A 24,945-nucleotide genomic window follows, 5' to 3' on the forward strand; every position below is an offset into this window, starting at 1 on the left:
CCTCAGCAGCCTCCACGCTCAATGAATCATCCACCACCATTTCTGTCACCTACAGTGTGATACGCCCATTTTCCACATCTACCTCTCCCCTTCCCTTTCAGCATTCAAAGGGACCATTCTGTTCATAATCCAATCACCCATGACAAATCCTCACCTTTCCATGGCATCTTCCCTGGCAAGTGTAGGGCAACATCTGCCCTCTTACTGCCATTTATCTGTACTTGTTTCAATTTGTTACAACATTGTCTTCACTGCTCATTATGACTTCTCCTCTATTACGTGGAGACAATGCAGATTGGGTGACCTGTTTATGGAGCACCTCTGTTCAGTCCACAAGCATGACCTTGATTATGACAGTCACCTGTCAATTAATTTCTCTGTCCTACTCACATATGGCTTCTATCCCCAGCTTCTAACACTATTCCAATGCAGCTCAAGGAGCAGCACCTCAGCTTTTGATTCAACACCCCAGAACCTTTTGAACTGTAAATTTCAGATCATAACTAGCTCCTGCTCCATTTTTTCCAAACAGCAGCTGTCAATAATGATTCTGCTGACTCATTTAGATCTCCTCTCGACACATCTTTTGTTGCTTTCCTTCTCTCATTTCCTGGGGCGGCGCAGTGACACAGTGGTTAGCACTCCTGCCTCATTGCGTCAGGAACCCGAGTTTGATTCTTGGCTTGGGTCACTCTGTGCAGAGTCTTCATATTCTCCCCATGTCTGCGTGGGTTTCATCCAGGTGCTCCGGTTTCCTCCCACAGTCCAAAAGAAGTGCTGGTTTGGTGCACTGGCCATTCTAAATTCTCCTTCAGTGTACCTGAACAGGCGCCGGAGTGTGGCGGTTAGGGGATTATCACAGTAACTTCATTGCAGTGTTAATATAGGCCTACTTGACTTGCATGAATAAATAAACTTTAAAACTTCATTATCATTTCCTTTTGCTTTGCACCATCACACCTGTTATTTAAGCTCTTTTTCCTTCCACCCAAAGATCTTTCCTTTTAGCTCTTTGTTCCCGTTCCCCACCTCTGCCATGTTTAAAAGTTGGTACATTGTTTTAACTTTTTTTATCAATTCTAATGAAAGGTTATCGACCTGACCATAGGCACCGCTTGATCTGCTGAGTCTTTCCAGTGTTTTCCGTTTTTAATACAAAATGACCTATCAAAAAGTAAAGGTAAAAGATATTACACAACGCTACATGTCCAGCAACAGCAGCAAAGCCTTTTATAGAATCTTGGTTTTACTAATTTATGAACAATTACATAGTCACGAACATTTAACAAATCAGATTTTCACTGCTAATGTGCCACTGTTCTTTTAAAAAGTGTGTTTTTTAATGTTTCCGCCTCAAATGTTCTCACTATCTTCTGAATTCAAAAAAGCTAAATGTGTCCATGCTATTCTCCTGCTTCCCTAGAGGGAAATGTTTAATTTTTCAGACGTATTAACGAATGCTTGGCAGATCTGCTGGGAGAGGCAGTTGGGCACTGTGATTAAATGAAGAGAGGGACCACTCAGGCAGTTTACCGCCTTTTTCTTTAATGAGCCAGTCAAAAATGACAAATTATTCCCTCAGAGAAAACCTGATAATAAACAAGCATTAAGAATGAAACGTAAACAAGAGTCCAATAATCTACAGCTACCAGAACATCTACATTGATTTTTCATTAAATGAATAAATTAGCAAATAAATACCAAAGCATTAAAACATGTACTTGCATCCACAGAGCTGAAATTCAAAGCAGCAATTACAGTTTATAAATTAACATTAGATATCAGAATTCACCAATAAATCAGGCATGCTGGTTACGTTGTCACACGTGCAATTCCTAATTCACTAAAGGTACATCATGAAGTGGATCACATGTGGATCATGTCTTCAGTAACATTACCAGTAAATTTGCCTTACTTGGTATCACTTTCTGAACCATCAGTCATTTATAACTGCTTCTCACAGCACACATTGCAAGGGATTCTATGATGGGATAGTGGCAGTAATAATTAGACTTGTGGCATCTCTTAAAATTTTAGTTTCACTACGAAGAAAACTATTTTGCCAAATCGTCTTAGGTCCAGAAGAGCTGTGGATTATTTTTGCTGTGGTAAAACCACAAATATAAGTTTACAGAATTGGTGTGGAATCTCACTTACTGGGGAGAAGTTGGCAATTTGCTCATTCACTTCTCACAATTCTCAGGCCTTTAACTTTGATAGGTGGAACATCAATGGGGGAGGACATACTAGAAGGCACAAATGTATTCCTGATAGTGAGGGATTATTGCACATATGACATGATTCACATATTTTCATTGTTTAGTCGTGATCAAATCATGAGGGCAAAAAGGGGGCAAGAGATTACTTTGGCAGATAAGGCAAAGGAGAATCCAAAGATCTTCTACAAATACATAAAGGGCAAAAGAGTAACTAGGGAGAGAGTAGGACCTCTAAAGGATAATTGACAGCCACAGGTGAGATGCCTGAAGATTGCAGGGTGGCAAATGTTGTGCCTTTGTTTAAAGAGGGCTGCAGGAAAAGCCTGGGAACTATAGGCCGGTAAGCATAATATTTTTAGTGGGTAAGTTGTTGGAAGGTATTCTGAGAGACAGGATCTACAAGCATTTAGCAAGGCAAGGACTAATTAGGGACAAAAAGCATGGCTTTGTGAATGGAAAATCATATCTCACGAATTTGATTGAGTTTTTTGAAAGGGTAACCAGGAAGGTAGATGAGGGCAGTGCAGTCGATGTTGTCTACATGGACTTTAGCAAGGCCTTTGACAAGGTACCACATGGTAGTTGTTGCATAAGGTTAAATCTCACGGGATCCATAGTGAGGTAGCCAAATGGATACAAAATTGGCTTGATGACAGAAGACAGAGGGCGGTTTTAGAGGGTTGTTTTTCAAACTGGAGGCCTGTGATCAGCGGTGTACCTCAGGGATCGGTGCTGGGTCCAGTGTTATTTGCCATTCATATTAATGATTTGGAAGAGAACTTAGGAGGTGTGGTTAGTAAGTTTGCAGATGACACCAAAATTGGTGGCATAGTGGACAGTGAAGAAGGTTATCTAGGATTGCAACTGGATCTTGATGAATAGGGCCAGTGGGTCGATGAATGGCAGGTGGAATTTAATTTAGATACATGTGAGGTGATGCATTTTGGTAGATTGAACCAGGGCAGGGCTTACTCAGTTAATGGTACGGCGTTGGGGAGAGTTACAGAACAAAGAGATCGAGGGGTACAGGTTCATAGCTCCTTGAAAGTGAAGTCACAGGTGGATAGGGTGGTGAAGAAGGCATTCAGCATACTTGGTTTCATTGGTCAGAACATTGAATACAGGAGTTGGGATGTCTTGTTTAAGTTGTACAAGACATTGGTAAGGCCATACTTTGAATACTGTGTGCAATTCTGGTCACCCTATTATAGAAAGGATATTATTAAACTAGAAAGAGTGCAGAAAAGTTTTATGGGGATGCTGCCAGGACTTGATGGATTGAGTTATAAAGAGAGGTTGGATAGACTGGGACTTTTTTCTTTGGAGCATAGGAGGCTGAGGGGTGATCTTATAGAGGTCTATAAAATAATGAGGGGCATCGATCAGGTAGATAGTCAATATCTTTTCCCAAAGGTAGAGGAGTCTAAAACCAGAGGGCATAGGTTTAAGGTGAGAGGGGAGAGATACAAAAGTGTCCAGAGGGGCAATTTGTATGTAATCTTATCAAAAGACATCGCTTTCCCCATTAAAATCACATGCCATACAGCTCCGATCTTTATATGATGTACTCTTACATTATCTCTAATTTGATACACAATATATAGTATATAAATATATCATACAAAGTTGGTTAAGGCTTTTCAGGATTTGATGTTATTCTCGGGTCTATATGGCAATGCTGTACTGTATAATAAAAATAATCAAGCGGCAGCTGTATCATACCACTTTACACATCGTAACCGTGATATCCAAACCCTTTTAATTCAAGCCGTTTCCATTTTTAAACTGAGCTCCAGATCAAAACCCCCGCACTCTAGGAAAATAACAGGCGCCAAATCAAAATCAAAGTAGGTACAATACATACGAGTTATTTGATTAGAAACGTTTTGGTTTGATTCTTAACTGGCTAGATTGTAAGTTTTGCAGTGTTTTTATATTTGGCAAACCTTGAATAATAGAGGGCATATGAACTTCTGACGGCAGTACATAATCTTAACCAGTTACAGAATACTAAACTATCCGACGTTCGTAAATCGCGATATTCTGCGGACTTTAATATTGTATTTCACTGACTTGATATACTTTAAACTGACTCATAGACAATATATTTACCTCATTCTTTTGTTCCTGCTTTTCTATCTTTCCACAAAATTACTTATTTTCTTCTCTTAACTTCTCAACTAACTCTTATAATTTAATTAACTCAAAACAGAAGTAAATTCAATAAATCTTATCACTTTAATCTTTAACAGTCTTAACACTTCCCCAGCCCCCTGAGGCTAAACCAGGGTGCAATGCACTGCGCCCACTGCCTGCAACAAACACTCCACAGGAACAAACAGGCTTCAGCTCCTGCTCTCAATCTAATACAACAACAACCACCTACATTCGACAAGCTAACCAGATCACACAAACACACTGAAATACAAAACTAAGATCTCTCCTATCCACCTCCAGGTATGCCACTAGCCCATTCTACCAATTCATCGTAATCTTGGGACATAATCACTCCCATTTTTAGGATGACCTGGTGAGCGCTGGAGAGTCCATCCTTAAAAGCCTGGATGAACGCGCAATCCCCTCAACCTGGGTTCCCTTGTCCTGAGCACTCTTGATATACCTGGAACAACCGTTCCCCGTATTCAGAAGCTCCTTCCCCTTTTAACTGTTTTGTTGTGGTAATTCTGCTCCAGTTAGTGGGAGCATTCCCTAATACCCTCTGAATCTCTGCTGTAAACTGGGTGAAGGGTTGATAAGTTGCCTTTGGTTGCGCATTTGTTTTCCCTCGGGTTACTGGCGCTAAGTTGTGTTCCAGCGCTTCCCACTCCTCTGAAGGAGCGGTTGGTCCCTGCTGTATGGACTCATAAGGAGGTAGAGGAACAGTTTCCCCTCTCCATTGCTTTTCTTCTGAAACCTGGTTTTGCTTCTCCAGTTCCCTCACTCGGGATTCTAATTCTCTAATCCTTTCTTTATCTTCACTCCACTTCTTAGTAGACGCGACTACTTGCTCAATTAGACCAGCTAACTGATGTATTAACATTACTCCTATCTTCTTTGTCTTGTTTCTCTTTTCTTTATCTATCCACTTTCTCTGCTGCTCTAATGTCTGAGAAGTATCCCAGCCATCCTTTTGCATTCTCTTTATTAACTCTTTCCTGTCTGTCATGTAAACTTCAATAAGAGAACCTGCAAGCCCTCTTTTAACTTCATTATCTGCCATTTCACAGACTTCACTAATCCCGGCCACGATTACTCCCTAGTAAAGTGTGCTCTCTACCATAGGGACTTCACTATCCCCGGCCACGATTACTACTCTAGCATCGTGTTTCACTACCATTACAGGGTTTCAGGTTATACTCACGGCTTTCACTATTACCACCTCGGCAATGTGCTTCTCCACCGGAGTCCGGTTTAGGTCAGAGTTGATCAAGCTTGTTTTCCGCCCCGCTTTTCGCAACATTGACAGTACAGTTCCCAACTTTTCAAACTTTCATGCAATCAGATAGCAACTCTGCGTTTGTTCGCCATTACAGAGTTTGATGTTAACCGACCTCTGCCACTTGTGCTTCACAATCCTAAGTGCCCTTGGTGTCTCAATCTCCTGGCCTTCGCGTGGGAGGTTTCTCCTCTTAACAGCCAGTCTAAGGCAGGGTTTTGAGACAGGCACTACCTTGTCCTCTTGTCGGTCAGCACAAGCAACAGTTACTTATCACTATCAGCAGTTAGTACTTATCACTATATCATATACAACAATACTTATTACTACAAATACCCCTTAAGTTTAACCCCTTAAGTTTAACCCCTTGCAAACTGTATTCTTGATCTTGTCTGACTCTCACAGATTCAGTGATCTCTACCCCAGCTCCGATTGTGGCCAATCGATCTCACCAGTAATAGGATCCGTGCCGTCTACGCCAATTGTTGTGGGAAATGTACTACTGAGTCAGGCTTGAAGGTTTCAAGAATACAGTTTTATTTTAACGAAGCTTCGTGGAGACAAGGCACTAACAAGTAGCAAACCTTCTCTCAATGAGACAATAGGAGCGCTCCATCTTTATACCCTTCACACAATAGATGGACCGGACATCTAGCCATTATCACATCGTTGTAATCAAGTAGGTGATCAATCGTTAACACATCGTTATAGACAAATACAGACAGATACAGACATAAGCATGTTAACATCGCATTGTTCTATGAATGGATACATTTCCTACATCGGTGACCATCAATGGTTTTAGTTTCAGTCTATTTATACAGTAATTTACAGTAATTGGTTTTCCTGCAGTTATGTATTCCTGATCCCACCTGTAGCTAATCTCTTTACCCAACCCTTTTGTCCTTATCCTAAAGAGTGCCTCAAGCCCTGGCTGGCTTCCTGCAGGATCTGATTCCTGCATGTTTAACTTTAAATAGCTGTCTGTCCTTTATGTTTTAACCTCAGGTGGCTGTCTGTACTAAAAGTCAGTGCCTGTTTAATGTCTCTTTGATGTGGAGATGCCGGCGTTGGACTGGGGTAAACACAGTCTCTTTCCCAGGTGACTGTTTATGTGCCAGGCAGTCATTTTTTAAAGCGTACTCATCTGTATATTTTTCCCCACTTCAGTTTCATTGGTCAGAACATTGAATACAGGAGTTGGGACATCTTGTTGAAGTTGTACAAGACATTGGTAAGGCACACTTGGAATACTGTGTACAGTTCTGGTCACCCTATTCCAGAAATGATATTATTAAACTAGAAAGAGTGCAGAAAAGATTTACTAGGATACTACTGGGACTTGATGGTTTGAGTTATAAGGAGAGGCTGGATAGACTGGGACTTTTTTCCCTGGAGCATAGGAGTCTTAGCGGTGATCTGATAGAGGTCTATAAAATAATGAGGGGCCTAGATAAGGTAGATAACCAACATATTTTCCCAAAGGTAGGGAAGTCTAAAACTGGAGGGCATAGATTTAAGGTGAGAGAGGAGAGATACAAAAGAACCCAGAGGGGCAATTTTTTCACAGAGAGTGGTGAGTGTCTGGAATGAGCTGCCAGAGGCAGTAGTAGAGGCAGGTAACATTTTGTCCTTTAAAAAGCATTTAGATAGTTACATGAACAAGATGGGTTTTGAGGGATCTGGGCCAATTGCAGGCAATTGGGACTAGCTTAGTGGTAAAAAAGGGCAGCATGGACAAGTTGGGCCGAAGGGCCTGTTTCCATGCTGTAAACTTCTATGACTCTCAATGAAAAAATAAGCCGGAAACATTTTGTGAAAAATTTTTCACAGTGACTTCTTTGCAGTGTTAATGTAAACCTACTTGTGACAATAATAAATAAACTTTGTTTAAAAAAAATATTTTTAGGGCCTGGTGGAATCATGACTAAAAGCTTTACTTCTTTAGTATGTTAACCTACAGTTTAGCCTATTCATTGAAGGGATAATATTACACAAGCAAATCCAACAGACACAAGTCTGTGAACTAATTTGTTCCAAAGCTTTTTTGGTGGAGTCCTTTACATGCATTTATTACTTTCCTTTTTTTGGATATTTATGCACTGTGTTGTCAATATGTGGTTAACAATCAGCATTGTTACCAGGCTGAAAAAGAAAGTTATTTGAACAGAATGTGCTGGATTACAACAAAAAAGGTACTGCCAGAAGGGTACAATTAAAGGCAACCTGCAGCTCTATATAGCCAACGTTATATTAAGTTGCAACAATAATCATATTTAGTCAGGTGACTATATTGACAGAGTTCTGCCTTTACATAATAACAAGACTGAAATTAAGTTTTGAGTAAGTGATGAAAGCTGCATATATGGCCCCATTGAGCACATGGAACTATATCACCAGTTAATGACAAATTTGTAAACACTCTTCCTAAAAACAAATGACACAAGTTTCCTTGCAAGCTTCAAGAAAATGTATTGAACATTTCCAACTTTCTTTTCGAATGATCTTGTAAAAAATGGATACGCAGCTGATATTTTGCCAAGTCACTGCACTTTCAAATCCAGGACAACTATCTTTGATGTCGTACATCCAGGACTAACAATCATTTCAGGACTCAAATTAAACAGAAAAGTCTCTCGGGAGACGACTACATAGATTTTTTGTTCTGACTCTTTCCGTTTCGCTCTGAATATTTCATTGACCAAGACCCTGAACAAGACTGTCAGTGATTGCTCACATCATCTTTTACATTTTGCTGTGTCAGTAGACGTTCTCATTATCTAATGCTCGGTGATATCTTTACTGGATGGAAAGCACCATCAAAGGCACACAGCACAATGTGAGATAAAATACATAAATTTCATGAGGCAAATTAAATGCATACAGTAGTTACATATTCCATTCACACAAACAACAGGCCTTTTATCAGCTCCTTGGAAACAAAACAGACTCTCTCAGTCATATCCATTTTAACCATAAGTTTAGTTAATGGGTCCGTTCCCTTTCCAACTTTGACACAAAGATAAAGGTGGGCTGATGACTCATCGTATTCAAATGTTATCATTTACAACTCTCTTATTGGGGCACAAAACTATTATAGAAACACAGAAACTTGGAGGAGTAGGAGTAGGCCATTTGGCCCTTTGAGCCTGCTCCGCCATTCAATATGATCATGGCTGATCCTCTATCCCAATGCAAAATTCCCAGATCCCAATTCCCCTCGCTGCCATTAAAATCTAATAAACTTATTTATGTAATTCTTGACTACATTCAGTGACATAGCCTCCCCAGCCTTCTGTGGTAGAGAATTCCACAGATTCACTGCCCTTTGAAAAAATCTTTCCTGATTTCAGTCCTAAATGGTCTACCCTGTATCCTGAGACTGTGTCCCTTGGTTCTAGATTCCCCAACCAGGGAAAACATCCTCTCTGCATTTAATCTGTCCAACCCTGTTCAAATTTCAATCAGATTTCCTCTCATCCTTCTAAACTCTAGTGAATATGTCAACCAATTCTTGATCCATGCGAATACATTACTGCCTATCCCATGTGTTTTCATTTTGCCCATTGACCTCTTATGAGAGATGGACGATGGATCAGTACTCATGCTCAAACAAAAATTCTAGGTTACCCTCAAGTCACATGTCATTCTGACTTGGATGTATGCTTTTGTTTTTAATTGTAGCTGGAAGTCACTATCTAACATATTGTGGAATAACCTGCAACAGATGGACAGAAAATTTTCAATAAGAAAATCCATCTGCATCTTCTCAGGGAAACTTGTGATGGGTAATAAATGCAACCTTGCCGAAAACAATAGAAAAACAATTGTTTTCATCTTCCCGTGGGGTATTCTTTCAATGAAATTAGTGATCAATTGTTTCCCAACTTTTCATCTACCATTGCCAAATGAGATGAGAGTAGCATCAAAATGTTGGAGTACAAAACAACATCCAATTGGGACTTCTGTAAAACTTAACATTGTACTTCTGCCAAATTTTGTTCAGCTTTTTGATTGTACCAGATACGTTTCCAATTCTATTTTAAAATCAGTCATAAACTTCACTACAGATGGGCAGAATTTAGTGCCCTCTACCTTGGTAAATTTGGAGTGGGGAGCATTAATTGGGAGGGAAATGGCAGATGGAAACCCCACTGCCTTCTCACCTTTGCCCAGTTTAAGTCTGTAGCAGGAAGACTCATGGATGGCCTTCCTGTCCTGTCATCAATTGAGGCCATTAAGCGACCAATGAATGCCCATTTAGGGCCTCATCCTGCTGCCAGTGGTATTCACCCAGTGGCGGGTGAGGAACTTGTCACATGAAAAGCATGAAAGCAAACTCTGTTGGTGTTGTTGCAGGCTTCCAGTGGGACTTCTCATTCAAATGGCACTCAGTGACTGATGGAGCCATCCAGCATCAGGAAGGAGTAAGGTGGGCCCTTTGAGAGCCATCTCCTTCCCAGCATCCACTACTGCCCAGTTAGAAGCCTGATTGGCAAATAGAAGTGGTGTTCCTTCCCAGAAAAGAGACTTTTGCCAGTTGGAAGGCGAGACCTCTGTTGCCTACAGTAAATTCCTCCCTGTATTTTTATTGTATGTAAATATTTTACAGCCCTGATGGACTCAAGTCACTGCATTTCTTTCATTGCTTTATAAGGCAAAACATTTTTAAGTTTGGAATTTTTAACACTACCTTCATGACATATTAACATAGAAAGCTCTTTACCTTAAATGTTTTATGAACATCCAAGTCATTAGCAAAATCAATATTACCTATCTACTGGGCGAAGATGTGGAAAATATATTACCTACATCATAGACAAGAACCATAGACCTTTAAAGTCATTTTACTGACATCAATATCTTGTGCCTTCAATATGCACTGAACTGCCCAGTGTAATGTTTGAACACTTCAGATAAGCAATAGTTTTCTTGCGGAACAGATCATTTAAAAATGATTTAGGAGTTGTTAAGTTAGCAGCCCACAACTTGACCCAATGTGCACACGCTGGAAAATTATTGATTTTCTCTCTCATAGTAACTCTGTATTTATATCCCTTTTTCAGCATCACACAAACATTCCTCACTGCCCCATGTACTGAGAGGTCAAATAAACCAAACAGAATGACAAGATATCTCACAAGATTTCTCTTAAGCATGAAATTGCTCTTTATCATTCAGTTACCAATGGGCAAGATAGGCCCTTAATCAGCACCATGATTATTTTCCTAACCTACATAAATGGGATTTCAGTGGTGACAATTGCAGAATCTCTTGTCAAGCAAAATATGTTCCGATAGCACTTTGGGTTAGAGGTTTTGAAAGCAAAGTCCAGAATATGTTTATTTTGGAGATTTCAAAGGTGAATCTGGGGTATTTAGCAACTGAAGATTGGAACACATTGTTCACAAAATCTTGTAGCTTATAACAATCACATCATCAAGAACATCAAAAAAGATATCCTCTAATTGTGAAAATCATATCTGATCACTTTTCAATTCCATAATCATAGAATCCCGACAGTGCAAAAGGAGGCCATTAGCCCACCAAAACTGCACCGACTCTCTGAGTATCTAACGCAGGTCCCTCTCCCCCGCCCTATCCCCATAACCCTACACATTCACCATGCCTAATCCATCTAACTTACACATCTTGCGACATTAAAGAACAATTTAGCATGACCAAACCACCTAATCTGCACGTCTTTGGACTGTGGGAGGAAACCGAAGCACCCGAAGGAAACCCACACCGACACAGGGAGAACGTGCAAGCTCCACGCAGTCACCCAAGGCCGGAACCAAATCTGAGTTCCTGGCTTTGTGAGACAGCAGTGCTGACCATTGTGCCACCATGCCGCCCTGTCTTATGATAGTCTCATCACTGCATATATTAGTGGAAACTGGGCTAATAATTTTCAAACTATATTTTTAATTGGGAATCAATTTTTTAACTTAAGCACTGAGGTTCCAAATGAGAAAATTGGAGTGGTACAGTCAAACAATGAAGAAACTATTGAAATTATATGGAACTGGGTCCCACAGTGAAAGAATTTGAATATGAGCATTACTGTAGAATTGTAAATTGATGACTTATTTTATGTTTCTTCCTCATTCCCTTTGGAAAGTCTTTCTCAATAAAAGGATGACAAATGAACTGATGATTCAAGATCCTTAATTAACTTATTAAAACCATGCAATTAAATACATCTGCCAACAAGGAATAATTCAAGTTATGATTTAAGCAGGAAATATTTTGAATGAAACCACCTTTGTCAGTCTATTTACAGGATTAAGTTACCACGTCCTGAAACATAACAATGAGTTTGGTTAATTGAAAATCATAGAAGGCTTATATCTAGAATTAAAACAACCAAAACAGTGTTTGTATGCTACACAATGTGTGCAAATATTGGAACTAAAACTATTGGAAACCAGTGTTCCACTTAAAGTATTTAAAAAGTGAATTTAATTTGAGGAAGTGCTTGATAATGCTTTATAATCAATTAACTACCATGTAACTAATTAAAATATATTGCTACCTGGAACATCCTAACATTTATATTTTGATTACTTCAGATGTATAACACCAATTCTGAACTTAAATACATTCAGCATAATTGAAAAAGACAGCAGAAATGTAGCCAAGTTGATAATGAGCTCTAATAAGTACAAATAAAGTCTGCAAATTACACCTTGTGTCTCCTCTCCATTGTGTTAACTCCAAATCTTGAGAATCTTAGCACAAAAATTTAAAGAAGTTGCGAAACCTAAACTTTTTGGGGGAAAATGAAAGACATATAAGAAAGAAAAACATATCTTTGCATTACGTTAAGTAATAATATTTAGCAGTTTTTTTTTTACACAATTACTATTTTAGCCTCAAACACGGAATGGTTAAAAAAAGATTGACAGCTAATTGCTACTCTTGGCTGATCAATAAATAAATCCAAGCCAATCACAATGATTAAAAACAGTCAACTGACTATACACAATCACAATACAAAGAACCTGCATTTATATAATAGATTTAAAGTACTAAAATATTCCAAGGTACTTCCTGTATGTGTGTGTGTGTACAGGGAGGAGTTTAGTACAGTCTTGATCACTCAAAGCTCAAAGGGGCTCCAGCAGCAAAACTGCACATCAACTGATCGAAAACAACTTATCCCCAAAGCTTTAGCAATAAGTTATTCAGTGACTCGCAATGCTTTCTCACAGTATTGTGTTTGTGCTTTTATTTTGCTTGTAGAAACTGCACACAATAATGAACAATAGGCTCTTGTGATAAATCAAGTGAATTCCCAAGCATTGACATCTGGAGTTAATTCACTGAAGGATACAAAAGCTCACATGCCAGTCAATAAACACTGAATTGCAGAGTAAAACGAACGTTTCAACATATTTTACTAAATTACATATATTAAATATATTACAATTATTGTTTTAAATATATTCACAATGCTTACCTAGTTTAATTGTAAAGGACCCCATTTACTTTGGGCATGTAGTCTCCCCACCCCCCCCCCGCCCCCCCCATATCAGCCACCTTAACAACTACTTCAAGACTGGTGTCAATTCTGCTATGTACACAAAACATTCAAGATGCTGTAGTTCTCCTCTAGATTCATAAAATGCCATTTTGTCAGCTACATGTTATTTCATACATATTGTTTCATTATAACCTTGCTCCTTTAACATCCCTACTGCAACTGTCTAGTCTGTTGATTAGCCTGTTGATTTGAGTCTCTGTCCGCAGTAAACGTCCCTTGACATGATTCAGCCCATTTTAAATAACTGGAGAAAGGTGGGTACATGAATGTTGCAAATATACACAATGCTAAAGAACAGCTGGTCTGCAATGAACTATTGATATATCCGGATCCATGGGCGCTTGGAGGTTTGCGTGTTCTTTAATCATACGTGGTCCCCAAACCAACTCGAGACTATATGCATATTAATTCGCAACCGACCATTCCTTATTCTAATATTCATACCATGTGTTAATCCCTGTGACAAGGCACATGTATTGAACCAATCGCATCAACGTCCAAAGGGCCATTGAAGGATCCGGACGATAGTGTCAAGAGCAACCTCACAAATGTTTAAGGTTGGGCAGCAGGCGCTCTTTATTCATTGCTGCTTAACCCGGTTCGGCATTTACCCTTGTGGTATTAATGTGAGTAGTAGTATAGAGAATCAAAGTCTTGTCAAGTAATTAATAAGTATTGACAGCGTTGCATAAAACGAATAAAGGAATACCAACAGTTTAGCTCATTTGACATTTTTTTCAGCTGAACTAAAGCTCCCTCCACCCTGCGGCAAGAGAATACTGACGTTACTGTGGCAATTTCGAATGAAAGTGTTCTGTAACTAATCATGACCTTTAATGGGTTACTTCAGTGCTCGCCGAGACCATGGGAGTACTGTACAGCTATTCCAGTGCATGGCGCGGTGAAGAATGAGCTTTAGATTTGTGAACGAGGTTAATTTATGCAGGAATACTGCCTTCGAAAGGAAAGCGTTATAAATCAGACTGTATGTGCATTTACGTGGAATAAATTCATATGTATAACTGTTCCAGGTAGGGTGACAGCGACTTCCCACAAGCCGAATTTTGACAATATATTATTCGACTAATCCCCTGTGGCATCATCCGGCAATGTAATAAATTTGCAGTCCTGTAAATTAATTACTAGATCAGTGCGAGGCATTCGGGGGGGAGGCGGGGGGGGGAGTGAGTGGACATCCCTCTGATGCCAAAAGTGAATATTCCATCACTCCTGGGGACTAACAAGGCTGGATCGTGCAAACGTCTCATTCGGGAAACAAGTTGTTCTAAAGTGTTTTGTTTTGCCAGGCGTGTGAGGAGGTGGGGGAGGGAGGGGGGAGAGGTTGACAGGGGAACTGTCACTGTAGCAGCCCAGTGAGAGAAGAGAATTACATCATATCAGCCTTCTCCGACGGGAAAAGAGGGACTAGACAAGTTTGGAAATGTAGAGCTGCCTGCAATCTGGTGCAGTTGGGCAACATTTACCGCGGTGCCAGATATTCCAACAGTTGTTGCTCCCTCGCCAGTTACACTCAACAAACGAGTCCCCCTCCAAAAAAAAATGTATTATTGCTCTCTTTAGAAAAAAAATCATATTTTCCAGCTTTTGTTTCGGGTTTTGATTTCTCCTAAACATTCCTTACCTCTTTAAGTTCTTTAGCCACGTCCTTTAAATCGCCCAGGACTAACTCCAAATCGTCTACAATAGTCTTGATCTGTTCTTTTACCTTTGCCTTGCAGGCTGCGCCCTCCGGTTCTTTGGAGCTAGCTGACATGGTTTGGGCTGGGTCACAAGGGCACACTGACGATCAGGATGCAGAAACGGACACTCTCTCCCCCAGCATCTTGCTGCTTCCTCGCCGCCTCTGACTCAGTCCCTTCGCCGTTTGCCATCAACTCAGTGCAACTGCGGGCTCGCAGGGACTGCGGAAATCTCGCCAGTACGCCTGCGTCAGTCTGCATGGCAAATTAGAAACACCAAAAAAAACACACACACACTCTCTGGAAGTAAATATTATCCCAGGCTGCTTTTGATTAAAACCATCCCGCACACAAATACCCCGCCCGTGTCTTTCCGGGGTCTAAGCGGCGGCAGCGATTCTCCCCTGCAAACTCTCCGCTGAAAGGAGGCGGCTGGCTCCACTCAAACCCATGGTGTGTCCTTCTTCTCCCGGGCTTGTTGGACACAGGGGCAGATCCACACGGAGCCGCTTCAGGCTTCTTTCAGCATCCAGGCAGCCGCTGAATCGTTACCGAAGAGCGCACAGTCCAGTTGGCATCTAGAGGAGAGTAGGAACTGGATCAAAGTGTCCCATCCACACACACACAGAGTGAGGCAGCTCAATGCCCTGTCCACTTACACTCTGCACAACAACACCGTCCCATTACCCTTCAACCCACTCCCCTTAAAACATTGAAGGGAAAGAGATTGAAGCTCTGATGGATGACGGAGAGAGATTTAGCTTGCCCACCTTAGATTGCACCCTCCCTCCCAAAGTCACACCTACACTGCTGGAAGGGAAAGAGATGGAAATAACTGGGATCCCCCAAGCAGGACGCCATGGAGTTGGGGGGTGGGGGGTGGGGGGGAGAACACTGGACAGGGTCTAACCTTTCCAGCCTTGAGCACAACTTGTGTTTAAATGAAAGCAGACAAGCCCACCAACTCGCCAGCAATGTCCGGTCCGGTTTAACTTCCAAAGTGATAGACGGGGAGTTGCTTGCTCACAGTCTGAAGTCACTGCCACCGAGGGGATAGTCAGTCTTGGGGTAGAGTTGGGTTTGAGGGCAGGCTCCCTGGCGAAACCGCGGTCTTCCCGTTTAAACAGGTGAAGGGCAGCACAGAGTGAGCAGCTTGCAGTCTCATTGCCCGAAACCTCTGCAAAAAAGCAGGACAGCCACTGCCCGGGAGCGGTCTGAGGGATGCCACACTTAGTACTTCTACTGCTGAAGCTGGCGGATTTGGATTGAAACAGATCGCATGTTACAAAAAAAATGCTGCCGAAAGCTTGACAGGCAGTGCGCAGTGTAACAGTGAGCATTACTGAGTGGAGTGCAAGCCTTTACACCTCGGGGGCTGATCAGTTTCTGGCTGTGATTTCAGAGCCCAATGGACATGATTTTCAACCGATATGATGAACAAATTGACATTTCCTGCTTCCTTTTTTTATCCCAGAATGTACTGGGTCCCACCTATCTCCCCAAATTGTGCACAATGTGTATTCATCCAAGGCCCACTAGTTGGCAGTTCTCATCATCCCACATCTCCACCCGCCCCCCAACTACCCAGAACACACAATAAATCATCTAGAATATGTACTAGCAGCGTTAAGAGCCGGGGAACACATTCAGCTTCCTTAGCAATAACTGAATAAGGGATTCGGTGCAAAGTATTTTTCTTATAATACACTTTCCTCATGAATCACGAAGCGAGCTTGCCCTATTGGAAAGACCAGTCGGAGTTTGCTACGGAATGGCAATGTTTTGTCAAAGTTGCTGCTCTTAAAGTAGACACGTGGCGTCAAAAATTTATTATTTTCCAACTATTAATACTTTACTGGAAATACACCCAGCCCCACCTGCCCACCGAAACAAGTTTAAACACACTGTCTGTACCCGTGGATGTTTAGCGAACACTTTCATTCTGTCCACCTGGGACAGCAATGCTGAACAAGGAGCCCGGGCTAAAGCCGATGTTAACTCCAGCCTCCAGCATGTGTATGAAGTCCTGGAGCAACTGGTTTTTCAACCCCGAATGGGGACTCACTATCGGGGGACAAATCCATATTTCAGTTTGAAAACTGAATCTATGGGTAGGTATGTCTCCCTCAAGATCGGACTGAACATTACACACAAACTCAACAAGTTCTATAATGTGCTGGTTAGGTTGATTGGCCGTGTTAAATTGCTCCTTAGTATCCAGGGGGACTAGCTAGGGTAAATACGTGGGGTTACAGGGATAGGACCTGGGTGGGATTGTTGTCGGTGCAGGTTCGATGGGCCGAAAGGTCTCCTTCTGCAATGTATGGATTCTATTCTAAACCCTACCCCCCCCCCCTAAACCTCCCCACCGTTAATTCTCCACCTCCCCCTAATCCCTCACTAATTCCCCATCACACATCCCTAACCATATCCATTCTTAATCCTCCAATTTCCCCTAACCCCACACTAATTCCCCATTCCACATCCCTAACCCTCCGCACTCTTAACCCCCCAACCTCCCCTAATCCCTCACTACCCCAACCCACATCCCTAACCCTCTCCACCCTTAATCCCCCAACCTCCCCTAACCTCACACTAATTCCCTATCCCACATCCCTAACCATATCCACTCTTAATCCCCCAACTCCCCTTCACTACCCCCACCCCATATCCCTAATCCTCCCCACCTCATCCCTCCCATAACTCACTTCACCCGACCCCTACCGTCCACCACCTCTAACTCCCCTAACATTTAACGCTAACCCTTCCATCAACCCTAATTGCCCATGTTTACCCTATTCCCACCCTCTCACCCTATCCTCTCCCCATCCCACCCCAAAACCGATGCTCCACCATCCCTAACCCCAGCTCCATCCCCTCCCTCTCGAGCCCTAAACCAGCCACCTCCAAACCCCACCCCTCTAACCCTACCATCTCCCAACTCTAACCCCCCCAACACATCTAATCACCCCACCAACCTGCACCTCTACCCTCCCATCGTCACATAACCCTACCCACCCACCCTCTCCTCAACCAATCCCTTCCCTCCCCAAACCTAACCCCATCCTCCCCAATCCTAACCCTACCCCTAACCCCACCATAAACTCCTACCCCTAATCTCCCATCCCCAATCCCCTAACCTTAACCCCCCGCCCCCCCCCCCCACCCCTATCCCCAAGATAAATTCCTTTATAACTTATTCAGCAGTTCCAAACACAATAAACTAAGGAAGACTATATTATATATAATGTAATATCACATATAATGAGGATATGCAGACAGTACAGCGCGGCTCAGCTAGATGTCACTCTGCAGGGATTGACAATGTAACCTCAGGGTGAGGGTTGTTGCTCGGGTTGTCTACACTCTGAACCCTGTCCATTCATCTGAAAACTATTCCCAAATCACATTTCCGTGCGGCTTTTAATTGGCTGAGCAGAAAATGTCACCTTCCAGCATAGCTGACGGACTGTTGGAAAGCGGCGACACAACAACGCCGTACAACCTTAAATATAGACGTAAAAACCCGTTTACTGATGGATTTGCCGAATGAAAAGACAATTCCCGTTGGTTAAAAAAGGCGCACACGCGCTCTTCCATGACCAGATTGTGGAAAATCACAGAGGGAGACCTCGGGAAATGTATTTGAATCACGCTGCCTATTCTAAAAGTTCAAACTGGAGATCGTTTTACAAGAAGTTGTTCAGTTTGCAGGAAACGATATTTTACTCCTATTTCAACCGAGTGAAACAGACGCTTGTAAAGGGAGCTTTACGTGATAATCACTAACAGATGGTAAAGGGATTTGCATGCGGGTTTTTTTTAAGGTCTCCACCGATTCACTCAATCCCCAGGTTGCAGTTACTGGTATGAATAGTTGTTTGTCTCTCCGATCACATCGTCTCTGTGTGGAGACACACACAAAAACAACCGCATCCTTTCCAACATCAGAGATTTGTTAAAGGTAACTATCTCGCCAGAAACTTGGCATTGACTCAGTATCTGATACTCCTCTCCCAGGGGGCTGTGGAGGAGATACTGCATTGATGTTAATGCATAGGCCAGTCGACTGAGCAGACGAGAATGGCTGCAGCATTAAAAAGCAACTCAGGGCTTAGGTCCTCAAAAGAGTGCCGCAGCAGTGGGCACCAACCCAGCTTTCGATGCCTGAAGGGAGCCTCGGTGGTGAGATGGATCCTTAAAAGAGCGATGGGCAGGGATCCAGGCTACATCCCTAAACAATACGGCAGCAAAGGAGAATAATAAAGCCCGCTTTAAACTCTTAAAGGGCACTGCAACCTTAACAGTGCTACAGTTAATCAAAAACAGCCGGAACTTTAAATTCGCAATGCTTTGTGGAAAAGTCTTGATATCCCAAAGAGGAAATAGATAGGTTCACATTGAACTGAAATTGATCAGAGCAGTTCCGAGGAAATTATCGCTTGACATAGTTCCGTCAGCAATCTAATAAAAATCTGCCATTTTCTGTTATGCTTGTAATTTTCTGCTTTGAGTGGTAATTTTCTGCTTTCAAATTGATTAGTTATCCTAGCAGGCATGGAGCACCAAAGCATTTGAGGCACATAAAACATTTCCTGAAATGCAGTATCTTTTCTTTGGTAGGATAGCAGGTCTGACATTTTTATTTTTAAAAATTGACGCCGTTCTTAAAATTACAAAGCCAATGCTTAAGGTGGACTGGGCAGATCCGAATGCATTCCTTGCTTGCTCCAAAAACCAAATTCCAATTGAATCCAATTCAAGGTCCCCCACAAGGGAAGCAAACAAAAATCCAAGCTGGGGAGATAAGGCATTGCACCCCATTTTAGCCAAAAGTCCGATCTGACACATACTGCAACCCATCAGCCTGTTCTAACTGAGTGACTAGGGAATCCATAAAGGCAGGGTTTGTCTTTATTGGTGAGAGTGTGGGTGCACATACTTTCCCTCTAGTGACATGCACCACTTATATAAGTGTAGAGTAGCAACTGTCCACTAAGGTACTGCTCTAGTTAAGCAACTAAAATCATAGCACTTACTAGCTTCCAATTGTCTGTCTAGTTGGGACCATCTAGTACTGTCGTAAAATACCTGTAGCTGTATGGAAAGAATCCAAACTGCCAGTGATAGGTTTACCTCTTCAAATCTCACTAATGAGCCAAGCTGGCTGGCCGACCACCAACAGCACACTGGTGTACTGCAGACTAGGCTACCCCAGGTATCTGATTGCTGAGTTTACTACCAAGGGCTAAATCAGTTGCAGTTTGCCATCATCATCAGGCACTGTCATTTGGGAGCCAATGTGCTACCATAAAGACACCCTTCACTCCAAAGTTGCTGATTAGATAACCAAAAACTTCAACAGGAGCAGCAATTCAATGAATAAATGGCAACATATTCAGATCCAAATGGGAATACGTTTGCGGCATTGCCATTGTAGACTTCACTCTTTCTGAGTTCCAATGTGGAAAACTTAGCCTGAACTACCTGGATTTTAACTCTGCAGCCTGAGTTGGTGTCCTAACTTTTATTTATTTTTCGATATGTAATTTCTGACTGATGCAAGAAACTAATAGGAATATCTAATATCTAAATCTATTAGCTGGCTTGATGATGCTTGTATTTCTTGTGCAATGAAAATAATGGAAAATAAAGTTTTCTTAATAAGTTAGAAGTGTATATATTACACAAAACTACTATTTTGGAACATTTTTCATACAACAATAAAAGTTAATGATATATTATTGAAAATAGCTATGACCTTAAAATTATTTTAATCTAAATAATTTCAGGAATAGTTTCCATTTATTTTTGGTACTTAGTTGAGTAGGGTAAAATTTAAAGTGGGTGGATTTCAATGTCTGGTGTTTTTAACCAGACAACTCCTTATTTACCCTAGCACAGGGAATAAAATACTGCAGGTGCTGGAAGTCTGAAATAAAAACAGAAAAATGCAGGATATACTCCGCAGGTCAGGCAGCATCTGTGGAGGGAGACACATGTGGCCAGAATTTTACGACCTCGCTCGGAAGAGACTCATAAAATCCCACCCGAGGCCAACAGAGAATTCCATTCCGCATCTGGAGCGGGTAAGGCGGTAACATTCTGGCGTGTTAATTCTTCAGAACCTGAATGATCAGGGCAAGCTATGTATTTCCTGAACCAATCAGATTGAAGGATTGTGAAATAAACAGCACAAGGACTGAGAAAGAAGAGGGTGAATTCAATGTCAAATCAGGCAGAGAAAGAGAAATGGAGAATGAAAAGAAGTAGGTTAATAGAGAGGAAAATAAGGGCAGAAGAGGTCTTGTGGCACAACAATTGCACCACCAGGGTTGGACTAGAAGCCTCAGGTTCAAGTCCAACACCAGGACTTGTTGACCACAGAGGAGCTTTCACAATGCGGTTCAATGGGCTGATAATCAGCTTGGGGATCCTTCCCCCACTATTCCCCAAAGGGAAAAACAGTGGAGCTGTGAAGTTACATTTAAAGAAAAGGTAAAGTCACCATAGTTCCAGATGACCAGAGGCTGCTCTCCTCTCTGAGAGGGAGAGCTGGCTGGTGGTGATTTAACCTGAGGATCACCACACCTCAGGCGAGGGGCAAGGTTGAGAAGGTGGGTGTTCATGAATAACCTCAGCCAGTATGGGAATTAAATCCATGCAGCTGGTGTCATTCTGCATCACTACCCAGCTGTCCAGCCAACTGAGCTAACCAATTCCTACTTGTAAAAAAATGCAGAAATGATAAGTAAAAACAAACAAAAAATTTAAAATTTCATTTTTAATATCTCTAACAACAATTAAAACCTGAGGAGACCCCACAGTTGTAATAGTTCATTTTCAATGCCAAAGACATTGCGTGGCAGCAATTAATGCTTTACACATCATTATATTTATACTTAAACTGAAATGGAAAAGAAACTTAACTTTCTTTGCAATTTTAGTGCATTAATAACGGCAAATACCACTAGCTCCAATGTTATTTTAATGGAAAATCATGAGCCATTGGATTTGTTAATAGAGAGCTTTATAAAACGACTTGCAGAGGGAACTCCCATCTTGGGGTTTTGGCTTTCTAATCCATATGAAGTATCTTAAAGGGCAGATCTGCATTGATTTTATCAAGGTTTCATTTCAGGAGTGGCTTTTTTTCCTTTCTAGAGTAGGCAACTTTGGCTCCCATGCTCCCAAAGAAGAAAGGACGTTAAAATGGAAGTTAAATTGTTAGAATTTTTTAAGTGCACATAGTCCAAAGTCATAACTTTAGTTGTTGGTCGTAACTTGGCTGCTGAGTATCCTTTTGATTCGTGCTTTAGATATAGAAGTGATTATGTTGTTTGAGGTAAGATGAGTAGATAGTTATTGAAATAATCTGCTCTGATTCGATGTGCCGCCAGAGGGCAGCAATGAGCAAAGCAGAATGCACAGTCATTTGCAAATTACTGACTGGTTTCGAAAGAGAAGTCACCCTTTGAAGTATTGTAATTCTAACTTATAAATATTGTAGAGTTTCATCAGAATAGCAACATGAAAGGGTAGAAGTTGTAAATTTGAGCTGTTAGTAATTAGTTAATACTTAAAACCTTACATTAGATAAAATCAAAGCAATGAAGGTGATTGCAATTTAACCCTCATTATAGAAGCAAACCTGATAACTCCTGCAAGCAGACTGGTCTCCCTCATTGAACACAGTCATGATCACAATGTCCCTAAGATCCCCCGGAATAGCATACTCAGTTTCCAGACAATTTTGAAAAAGAGTATTTGAATCATTGTGGATCATTGGGATCTCTTCTGGGGCAGGGATGACCTTTTATAGAGGGACAGGTGACACCTGAAATGGAGAGGATTAATATCCTGGCGGGGAGATTTGCTAGAGCCACTCGGGAGGGTTTAAACTAATTTGGGAGGTGGGGGTGGCAAAGCAGTAGGGAAACAAGAGAAGGTCGAGGACAGCACAGAAGTTAAAGAGAGCACATTAAATAGTAAAGGCAGTGTCAGTAATCCAAGTACTAGACAGGTCAGGCAAAAGCAGGGCAGAAAGCAAGGGAAGTCCAGATTAAACTGCATTTATTTCAATGCAAGGGACCTGACGGGCAATGCAGATGAACTCAGGGCATGGATGGGTACATGGGACTGAGATATTATAGCTAAGACTGAAACATGGTTAAGGGAGGGACAGGACTGGCAGCTCAATGTTCCAGGGCACAGATGCCAAAGGAAAGATAGAACAGGAGGTAAGAGGAGGGGGAGTTGCATCTTTGATTCGGGAAAACGCCATGGCAGTACTGAGAGGGAATATTTCTGGGGGTTCGTCCACTGAGTCTATATGGGTAGAACTGAGAAATAAGAAGGGGGAAATCACTTTGATTGGGTTGTACTATAGGCCCCAAAATAGTCAGTGGGGAATTGAGGAGCAAATATGAAAGACGATTACAGATAGCTCCAAGAAAAATAGGGTGGTAATAGTAGGGAACTTTAACTTTCCCAACATTGACTGACAGCCATAGTATTAGGGGCTTGTTTGGAGAAAAATTTGTTGAATGTATTTAGGAGGAATTTCTCATTCAGTATGTGGATGGCCCAACCAGAGAGGGGGCAAAACCTGACCTCCCCTTGGGAAATAAGGAAGGTCAGGTGACAGAAGTGTTAGTGAGGGATCACTTTGGGGCCAGTGACCATAATTCCATTAGTTTTAAGATAGCTTTAGAGAATGATAGGTCTCGCCCAAAAGTTAAAATTCTAAGTTGGGGAAAGGCCAATTTTGATGGTATCAGACAGGAACTTTCTAAAATTAATTGGGGGAGTTTATTGGCAGGCAAAGAGACGTCTGGTAAGTGTGAGGCTCTCGAAAGTGCGTTAACAAGGGTTCAGATAAGCACATTCCTTTTAGAGTGAAGGGCAAGGCTGGTAGAAGTAGGGAACCCTGGATGACTCAGGATATTGAGGCCCTGGTCAAGAAGAAGGAGGAAGCATATGACATGCATAGGCAGCTGGGATCAAGTGGATCCCTTGAAGAGTATAGCGGATGTAGGAGCAGAGTCAAGAGAGAAGTCAGGAGCGCAAAAAGTGGACACAAGATTGCTTTGGCAGATAAGGCAAAGGAGATTCCAAAGAGCTTCTACCAATACATAAAGGGTAAAAGAGTAACTAGGGAGAGAGAGCAGGGCTTCTTAAGGACCAACAAGGTCATCTACATGCGGATCCACAAGAAATTGGTGAGATCCTAAATGAATAATTCTTATCAGTATTTACTGCTGAGAAAGGCATGGATGTTAGGGAGCTTGGGGAAATAAATATACTGAGGAGTGTACATATTACAGAGAAGGAGGTGCTGTAAGTCTTAAAGAGCATCAAGCTGGATAAATTCCCATGACCTGATGAAGTGTATCCCAGGACATTGTGGGAGGCTAGGGAGGAAATTGTGGGTCCCCTAGCAGAGATATTTGAATCATTGACAGCCACAGGTGAGGTACCTGAAGATTGGAATGTTGCAAATACTGTGCCTTTGTTTAAGAAGGACTGCAGGGAAAAGCCTGGGAATTACAGGCCAGTGAGCCTTACATCTGTAGTGGGTAATGTTGTTGGAAGGTTTTCGGGAGACACAGAATCTACAGGCATTTAGAGGGGCAAGGACTGATTAGAGACAGTCAGCATGGCTTTGTGAGTGGAAAATCATGTCTCACAAATTTGATTGAGTTTGAAGGGGTAATCAAGGTGGTAGATGAGGGCAATGCAGTCGATGTTGTCTACATGGACTTTAGCAAGGTTCTTTTGACAAGGTACTGCATGGTAGATTGTTGCATCAGATTAAATCTCCCAGGATCCAGGGTGAGGTAGTCAATTGGATACAAAATTGGCTTGATGACAGAAGACAGAGGGTGGTTGTAGAGGATTGTTTTTCAAACTGGAGGCCTGTGACCAGCGGTGTGCCTCAGGGATTGGTGCTAGGTGCATAGTTATTTGTCATTTATATTAATGATTTGGATGAGAATTTAGGAGGCATGGTTGGTAATGCCATGATTGGTGGCATAATGG

At 41.8% G+C, this 24,945-nt stretch overlaps 1 protein-coding gene across 1 annotated transcript in view; it reads right to left on the reverse strand.

Annotated features, from left to right (window-relative positions):
* The window catches only part of prr16 (proline rich 16), a 263,269-nt gene extending 247,612 nt beyond the window's left edge, over positions 1-15,657 (reverse strand). The window contains exon 1 of the mRNA XM_078214606.1: positions 14,847-15,657. Within this exon, the coding sequence (XP_078070732.1) occupies positions 14,847-14,978 (132 nt within the window). The 5' untranslated portion in view covers positions 14,979-15,657. The remainder of the gene's footprint in view (positions 1-14,846) is intronic.
* Between the last annotated feature and the right edge of the window lie 9,288 nt (positions 15,658-24,945).

Source organism: Mustelus asterias, chromosome 6 (assembly GCF_964213995.1).
Source record: "Mustelus asterias chromosome 6, sMusAst1.hap1.1, whole genome shotgun sequence".
Lineage (NCBI taxonomy): Eukaryota > Metazoa > Chordata > Chondrichthyes > Carcharhiniformes > Triakidae > Mustelus > Mustelus asterias.